The sequence below is a fragment of the Oncorhynchus kisutch genome, linkage group LG14 (assembly GCF_002021735.2).
Source record: "Oncorhynchus kisutch isolate 150728-3 linkage group LG14, Okis_V2, whole genome shotgun sequence".
NCBI lineage: Eukaryota > Metazoa > Chordata > Actinopteri > Salmoniformes > Salmonidae > Oncorhynchus > Oncorhynchus kisutch.
Window position 1 is genome coordinate 2,393,675 of NC_034187.2, and position 9,697 is coordinate 2,403,371.

The window sequence follows — 9,697 nt, forward strand, 5'->3', positions numbered from 1 at the left end:
TAGTTCATAACGCTTCCCCTTTCCAGACAGCTCTATGGTGGGGCCACGTAATCTTCCTAACAGGCCTTCTCAACAAGGAGGTGAGAGCCTGGTGTGGGTGTAACCCACACAGACAGACACACACCTTCCTACCCACACAGACAGACACACACCTTCCTACCCACACAGACAGACACACACCTTCCTACCCACACAGACAGACACACACCTTCCTACCCACACAGACAGACACACACCTTCCTACCCACACAGACAGACACACACCTTCCTACCCACACAGACAGACACACACCTTCCTACCCACACAGACAGACACACACCTTCCTCCTCCATAAGGTTCTAGCAGTCTTTTTTTATTGATTTTTAAAGGAAAACAAGTAACGTTGTGCAATTCAAAAAAAAAAAAAATGTATCCGTTGCTTATGACGTGTTCATGACGTGTTCATATGATATCTACGGGACGGCCACTGCTGCTACTCAACACAAGCCACTGAACACTGGACATAGGTCCTAACTTTGGCCTATTTTAGTTTGAATGAATTGAATGTCTTTTTAGAAAATAAGCCTTTAGTAAAAAATGTTGAATGAAAGTGTAGATTTTGCCTACAGCACACTCAAGTACCCTTCTTCTCAGAATAGTACCCCGGAGCCACAGCCATCAATGACGAAAGTGGTCGACGACAACAATAAACGGCAGCACTTGAAATAGCTTGCCTGCCAGTCCGCTCAACCACTACATGTCTTATCAGATAGCAGCATTTCAGCACCACAGCTCAGGGACAGATCTTTCTTTCTAAGGGAAAATCTAGAGATCAATCTATTTAAACTAGTTGATTACCGCATATAAAAAATATTTTTAAAAAACAAAACACAGATTACAGAAAATATGGATTTTGACCTACCGAGGAACGTTTCATTTTTTTACTTTGCCGGGGGAGTTCAACTACTCCACGGTGTGAACGCCAGGTCAGTCCTCCCTGTTATTCTGATAGGAATATGTTGGACTGGAGTCATAGGGAATCTTCTGGTACTATTGAGTCTCATCCACGACCTGAGAAACGGGACAGCATCCGAAGTCAAAGCGCTACTTGCCGGTCTGAGCTCTACAGACCTATTGATCACACTGTTGTGTGCACCTGTGCGCGCAGTCACCTACTACAGACAGACCTGGATCTTGGGAAGCTTGTTGTGCCAAACAGCGGATTGGTTTCAGCACTCCTGCCTGGTCGCCAAAACGTTCACACTGGCGGCAACAACCGGGGCAAGATGTACCTTTGTTTCAGGCTCCTCTGATAGCAAATATTTTAGCCACATGCACATCTATGGAGCCCTGGCTTTCATCTGGATAGCATCACTGGTCTCCTCCACCCCTCTTACGATATTCACGTCTTTACAGCCATACCATGACGTCAAGCTGTGCGTAACTGAAATACCATTTTGCGCATCTGGGTTCATGGATGTGTTCTACAAGATCTACCCAACCCTAACTTACCTGGTGCCCATTCTCTTTACCGTTGTGCACTACACCAAGACACTACTGGACACGAAGCCGAAGGGGGACCTTGACGTGACCAGTGTTCAACCCCAGGACAAGGGGGCCACTGCGGTGTGGTTATCTGTCAGTGTGGCCAACGCGCTCATGCTACTGCCTGAATGGAGCTCATGGACTTGGGCTCGGCTGGGATACAGTAACAACTACACACCTCCTGTGGGGTTCGTCATCTTCTCTCAGGTCCTCATGTACTCATGTAGCTCTCTGTCTCCCATCATATTCCTCACCGCATATGAAGACGTGCGTCATGGGCTCAAAAGTCTGTGGCTTTTCAGGAATTGCAGACGCTCGAAACGCACCAGTATTAGCACAAGTCCAAATATGGAGGAGAACGGAGCAGAGGGAAGAGGAGCCATTGTCATCTATCCGCTCGTGGACTTGAAACATGAGTCTTTGGAGACGCCAGAGGGGTGCGATTTGCGCACAGACACTGCAGCGCGGAAGATCTTTCCTGACTTGGAACACTTTTGGACAGAGCGCGTGAACACGCACGATCCACTTCCGTGGGAGTCGCAGGAGGAAAAATCATACTTTAAATCCTGAATTGATCTGAGTGGACGGTGAGACAGACGATTTTGGGATGAATATATTTTTGCTGTCCCACAGATTATTTGGAAATGGTCCTCTTTCTGATTTATATGCGTTAGCCTAACTATTGTATTAAAATTACATATTTTTCGCATTATTCATACACTCAGAATTCGTTGCTTCATCTTCAGTAGCCTACCTCTCCTTGTTGTGCATGAGAGTTCAATTGCGTGGTCTCAGTGGGTGTTCTCACTAAGTAGAGTACATGGGCGGAGAATCAGGTCGCAGTTAACTTAAATATGAAATTAAAATTAAATATGATTAGAATGTAGTTTACTACAGTGTCTGTAAATAAATATTGATAATGGAACAAAGAGGGTGCTCAACCAACGTGAGTCGAAGTACAATGAAAAACATGTAATTATGATTGAAAGGCACAACTCGCACATAGGTGACCATAGGTCAGGTTACCATGGTGACCATAGGTTTAGGTTACCATGGTGACCATAGGTTAGGCTACTATGGTGACCATAGGTTAGGCTACTATGGTGACCATAGGTTAGGTTACTATGGTGACCATAGGTAAGGTTACTATGGTCACCATAGGTTAGGTTACTATGATCACTTGATGTAAAATGGGACCTAACGGGGCTATATAGTAGGCTTCACACAACCTGTTATTCTGCTCTGTGGTGTCCAAATTGTCCTAAATCCAGCAGGCTGAACACAACAAAAAAATGCTATTTCAGAATGTTGGGGAGACATGACCCCCTCTCCCCCGTCCCCAGGGAAAGTTGCACCCCTGGTACATTTTATAAATAGATCCAATTGTGTTTATCTTATTTTTAATAACAGTCATGTGTTTAATAACAGTCATGTGTTTAATAACAGTCATGTGTTTAGTAACAGTCATGTGTTTAGTAACAGTCATGTGTTTAATAACAGTCATGTTTAGTAACAGTCATGTTTTTAATAACAGTCATGTTTTTAATAACAGTCATGTGTTTAACAACAGTCATGTTTTTAATAACAGTCATGTGTTTAATAACAGTCATGTTTAGTAACAGTCATGTGTTTAGTAACAGTCATGTGTTTAATAACAGTCATGTGTTTAATAACAGTCATGTGTTTAGTAACAGTCATGTTTTTAATAACAGTCATGTTTTTAATAACAGTCATGTTTTTAACAACAGTCATGTTTTTAATAACAGTCATGTTTTTAATAACAGTCATGTTTTTAATAACAGTCATGTTAATACTCACTGATACTGGTTATCCTCTTTGCATGATCCTAATGAGCTAGATGCCCAAACGTAATATGCTCTACGATGTTTAATGTTAGTATTATTATTATTACTATTTGGAAAGTTCTTGAAACTGCATGTCTAGTTGGTGTTTGTGCGATTATATTATCAAACTACCTTGAGTTGATTCATTTTACTCTTTTCCAGACAACTGATTGGGGGAATACAGTATGTTACAATATGTAAACGGAGTATTTTACAAAACATTAGGAACACCTGCTCTTTCCATGACAGACTGACCAGGTGAATCCAGGTGAAAGCTTTGATCCCGTATTGCTGTCACTGTTTAAAGCCACATCAAATCAGTGTAGATGAAAGGGGAGCAGACGGGTTAAAGAAGGTCTTTTAAGCCTTGAGACAAATGAGACATGGATTGTGCGTGTGCCATTCAGAGGGTGAATGGGCAAGACAAAATATTTAAGCGTCTTTGAATGGGGTATTGCAGTAGGTGCCAGAAACACCGGTTTGAGGTGGTGTGGGGGGGGGGGGGGGGGGGAGGTTGGTACAGTCACCATTACACTGTAAGTCCAATGTAAATACCTTGCTATAAGAGCCACTTGATATAAACTGGGACCCAACAGGGCCATATAGTAGGCTTGATATAAACTGGGACCCAACAGGGCCATATAGTAGGCTTGATATAAACTGGGACCCAACAGGGCCATATAGTAGGCTTGATATAAACTGGGACCCAACAGGGCCATATAGTAGGCTTGATATAAACTGGGACCCAACAGGGCCATATAGTAGGCTTGATATAAACTGGGACCCAACAGGGCCATATAGTAGACTTGATATAAACTGGGACCCAACAGGGCCATATAGTAGGCTTGATATAAACTGGGACCCAACAGGGCCATATAGTAGGCTTGATATAAACTGGGACCCAACAGGGCCATATAGTAGGCTTGATATAAACTGGGACCCAACAGGGCCATATAGTAGGCTTGATATAAACTGGGACCCAACAGGGACATATAGCAGGCTTGATATAAACTGGGACCCAACAGGGCCATATAGTAGGCTTGATATAAACTGGGACCCAACAGGGCCATATAGTAGGCTTGATATAAACTGGGACCCAACAGGGCCATATAGTAGGCTTGAAATAAACTGGGACCCAACAGGGCCATATAGTAGGCTTGAAATAAACTGGGACCCAACAGGGCCATATAGTAGGCTTGATATAAACTGGGACCCAACAGGGCCATATAGTAGGCTTGATATAAACTGGGACCCAACAGGGACATATAGTAGGCTTGATATAAACTGGGACCCAACAGGGCCATATAGTAGGCTTGATATAAACTGGGACCCAACAGGGCCATATAGTAGGCTTGATATAAACTGGCACCCAACAGGGCCATATAGTAGGCTTGATATAAACTGGGACCCAACAGGGCCATATAGTAGGCTTGATATAAACTGGGACCCAACAGGGCCATATAGTAGGCTTGATATAAACTGGCACCCAACAGGGCCATATAGTAGGCTTGATATAAACTGGGACCCAACATGCCATATAGTAGGCTTGATATAAACTGGGACCCAACAGGGACATATAGTAGGCTTGATATAAACTGGGACCCAACAGGGCCATGTAGTAGGCTTGATATAAACTGGGACCCAACAGGGCCATATAGCACCCAACAGGGCCATATAGTAGGCTTGATATAAACTGAGATCCAACAGGGCCATATAGTAGGCATGATATAAACTGGGACCCAACAGGGCCATATAGTAGGCATGATATAAACTGGGACCCAACAGGGCCATATAGTAGGCTTGATATAACCTGGGACCCAACAGGGCCATATAGTAGGCTTGATATAAACTGGGACCCAACAGGGCCATATACAGGCAGCCTCTGAAACAACTCCTTGTTCCTGAACTGTCATCATTTTCTCCTGCAGTGTAATCATTCATATGTTTTATAAATAACTGGTGCTGTTTGGTGTAGTGATTAATATGTTTGATAAATAACCAACACTTTTTGGTGTAATGGTAGACAGGTTATTTCCAGTTAGTGTGCTTCCCTATGATTACATTGAAAACAGAGTCAGATGGATAGGTAATGCTGATTTTAATAAGATTTACAGTCAATTATCTTATTGACATGATTGATTGATTAATGTATATGTAGAATCTTGTTCATTTCTAGTCATCGTTGGTCTGCAGTAGAATCTTGTTAATTTCTAGTCATCGTTGGTCTGCAGTAGAATCTTGTTCATTTCTAGTCATCGTTGGTCTGCAGTAGAATCTTGTTCATTTCCAGTCATCGGTGGTCTGCAGTAGAATCTTGTTCATTTCCAGTCATCGTTGGTCTGCAGTAGAATCTTGTTCATTTCCAGTCATCGTTGGTCTGCAGTAGAATCTTGTTCATTTCCAGTCATCGGTGGTCTGCAGTAGAATCTTGTTCATTTCCAGTCATCGTTGGTCTGCAGTAGAATCTTGTTCATTTCCAGTCATCGTTGGTCTGCAGTAGAATCTTGTTCATTTCCAGTCATCGGTGGTCTGCAGTAGAATCTTGTTCCCGAGGTGTATGGTCTGATCCGCCTTCCAGTTTCTATAAAGTAGATTTCAATTTTACTTCCTGTATCGTAATCACATTATTGATTCATTCAATGATTGATTGATCTAAAGAATGGACATCATGAAGATGTGAAATAACAAAAAAAATACTAATTTCATACACCGATCTAGGAAATATTTCCCTCATCCTCCAGCTTTAATAGAATCTTGTCCCGCAGGTACAAGGCTCGTTCCTCCTCTCTGTCTCTGTAGAAGGACGAGCAGATCTTCCTCCTGATCCTCCTGGAGAACACCTGACATAATAACATCGTAATATGATACATGGCATTTGCAGAAGCTTTTATCCAAACGTTACAAATGGGTGGCAGCAAACAAAAGTGCCGAACTCTACCTACTGAGCTACACAGGACCACCTCTCACCTCTCCCAGAATCATGACCAGGGCGGTGAGGAAGAGGGCTGCGGTGGTGGAGAGGACAGACGGGTCTGGGGGGGACAGGGGACGTACGCAGTCCGGGGGCAACAGCAGGATCCTGTAGCGATACTCTTTGTTCATTTCTCCCACAGGTTTACGGATTAAGCCAATGATCAGGACTGTAATCTAAAAACAGAGACAGAGGGTGGAGCTAACCAGGTAGTGTAACCAGGTAACGTAACCAGGTAATCTAACCAGGTAGTGTAACCAGATAATCTAACCAGGTAGTGTAACCAGGTAACGTAACTAGGTAATCTAACCAGGTAGTGTAACCAGGTAATCTAACCAGGTAATCTAACCAGGTAATCTAACCAGGTAACGTAACCAGGTAATCTAACCAGGTAACATAACCAGGTAATCTAACCAGGTAACGTAACCAGGTAATCTAACCAGGTAACGTAACCAGGTAATCTAACCAGGTAACGTAACCAGGGAATCTAACCAGGTAACGTAACTAGGTAATCTAACCAGGTAGTGTAACCAGGTAATCTAACCAGGTAATCTAACCAGGTAACATAACCAGGTAATCTAACCAGGTAACATAACCAGGTAATCTAACCAGGTAACGTAACCAGGTAATCTAACCAGGTAGTGTAACCAGGTAACGTAACCAGGTAATCTAACCAGGTAATCTAACCAGGTAACGTAACCAGGTAATCTAACCAGGTAACGTAACCAGGTAATCTAACCAGGTAACGTAACCAGGTAATCTAACCAGGTAACGTAACCAGGTAATCTAACCAGGTAGTGTAACCAGGTAACGTAACCAGGGAACGTAACCAGGTAGTGTAACCGGGTAACGTAACCAGGTAATCTAACCAGGTAGTGTAACCAGGTAACGTAACCAGATAATCTAACCGGGTAACGTAACCAGGTAATCTAACCAGGTAACGTAACCAGGTAATCTAACCAGGTAGTGTAACCAGGTAATCTAACCAGGTAGTGTAACCAGGTAACGTAACCAGGTAATCTAACCAGGTAACGTAACCAGGTAATCTAACCAGGTAACGTAACCAGGTAATCTAACCAGGTAACGTAACCAGGTAATCTAACCAGGTAGTGTAACCAGGTAACGTAACCAGATAATCTAACCAGGTAACGTAACCAGGTAACGTAACCAGGTAATCTAACCAGGTAATCTAACCAGGTAGTGTAACCAGGTAACGTACCAGATAATCTAACCAGGTAACGTAACCAGGTAACGTAACCAGATTATCTAACCAGGTAACATAACCAGGTAACTTAACCAGGTAACGTAACCAGGTAACGTAACCAGGTAACGTAACCAGGCAACCTAACCAGGTAATGTAACCAGGTAACGTAACCAGATAATCTAACCAGGTAACGTAACCAGGTAGTGTAACCAGGTAATGTAACCAGGTAATGTAACCAGGTAACGTAACCAGATAATCTAACCAGGTAACGTAACCAGCTAACGTAACCAGGTAATGTAACCAGGTAATGTAACCAGGTAACGTAACCAGGTAATGTAACCAGTTAATCTGACCAGGTAACGTAACCAGATAATCTAACCAGGTAGTGTAACCACGTAACGTAACCAGATAATCTAACCAGGTAACGTAACCAGATAATCTAACCAGAGAGTGTAACCAGGTAACGTAACCAGGTAATCTATCCAGGTAACGTAACCAGATAATCTAACCAGGTAACGTAACCAGGTAATCTAACCAGGTAGTGTAACCAGGTAACGTAACCAGGTAACGTAACCAGGTAACGTAACCAGATAATCTAACCAGGTAGTGTAACCAGGTAACGTAACCAGGTAACGTAACCAGGTAACGTAACCAGATAATCTAACCAGGTAGTGTAACCAGGTAACGTAACCGGGAACCGTAACCAGGTAACGTAACCAGGTAATCTAACCAGGTAACGTAACCAGGTAACGTAACCAGGTAACGTAACCAGATAATCTAACCAGGTAACGTAACCAGGTAACGTAACCAGGTAACGTAACCAGGTAATCTAACCAGGTAATCTAACCAGGTAGTGTAACCAGGTAACGTACCAGGTAACGTAACCAGGTAACGTAACCAGGTAACGTAACCAGGTAACGTAACCAGGTGACGTAACCAGGCAACGTAACCAGGTAATGTAACCAGGTAATCTAACCAGGTAACGTAACCAGGCAACGTAACCAGGTAGCGTAACCAGGTAATCTAACCAGGTAATCTAACCAGGTAACGTAACCAGGTAACGTAACCAGGTAACGTAACCAGATAATCTTACCAGGTAATGTAACCAGGTAACGTAACCAGATAATCTTACCAGGTAACGTAACCAGGTAATCTAACCAGGTAATCGAACCAGGTAGTGTAACCAGGTAACATAACCAGATAATCTAACCAGTTAACGTAACCAGGTAACGTAACCAGATAATCTAACCAGGTAGTGTGACCAGGTAATCTAACCAGGTAACGTAACCAGGTAACGTAACCAGGTAACGTAACCAGATAATCTAACCAGGTAATCTAACCAGGTAACGTAACCTGGTAACGTAACCCGGTAACATAACCAGGTAATGTAACCAGGTAATCTAACCAGGTAACGTAACCAGGTAGTCTAACCAGCTAGGGTAACCAGGTAACGTAACCAGATAATCTAACTAGGTAATCTAACCAGGTAACGTAACCAGGTAATCTAACCAGGTAACGTAACCAGGTAGTCTAACCAGCTAGGGTAACCAGGTAACGTAACCAGGTAATCTAACTAGGTAATCTAACCAGGTAACGTAACCAGGTAATCTAACCAGGTAACATAACCAGATAGTTTAACCAGGTAATGTAACCAGGTAATGTACAGTCCCTAGAGATTTTCATTGAGGCTGACATAAGGTTTTGTTATATTTCTCAAGTTGTGATTGAATATCAAAATGAAATACAATTGTATTTGTTACATGCTTCGTAAACAACAGCAGTAGACTAACAGGGAAACCCTTACTTATGGGCAGTTGCCAACAATGCAGAGAGAAAAATAGAGAAATAAAAATAATAACACAAGGAATAAATACACAATGAGGAACGATATATAATATATACACAGGGTACCAGAGTCAATGAGGAACGATATATAATATATACACAGGGTACCAGAGTCAATGAGGAACGATATATAATATATACACGGGGTACCAGAGTCAATGAGTAACTATATATAATATATACACGGGGTACCAGAGTCAATGAGTAACGATATATAATATATACACAGGGTACCAGAGTCAATGAGGAACGATATATAATATATACACAGGGTACCAGAGTCAATGAGGAACGATATATAATATATA

At 42.5% G+C, this 9,697-nt stretch overlaps 1 protein-coding gene across 1 annotated transcript in view; it reads right to left on the reverse strand.

The window, feature by feature from the left end:
- Positions 1 to 5,450: 5,450 nt before the first annotated feature.
- The window catches only part of LOC109881525 (osteoclast stimulatory transmembrane protein-like), a 19,109-nt gene continuing 14,862 nt past the window's right edge, over positions 5,451 to 9,697 (reverse strand). The window contains exons 9-11 of the mRNA XM_020473646.2: positions 6,337 to 6,516; positions 6,078 to 6,209; positions 5,451 to 5,950 (exon numbers count right to left, since the gene is read on the reverse strand). Of these exons, the coding sequence (XP_020329235.2) occupies positions 6,084 to 6,209; positions 6,337 to 6,516 (306 nt within the window). The 3' untranslated portion in view covers positions 5,451 to 5,950; positions 6,078 to 6,083. The remainder of the gene's footprint in view (positions 5,951 to 6,077; positions 6,210 to 6,336; positions 6,517 to 9,697) is intronic.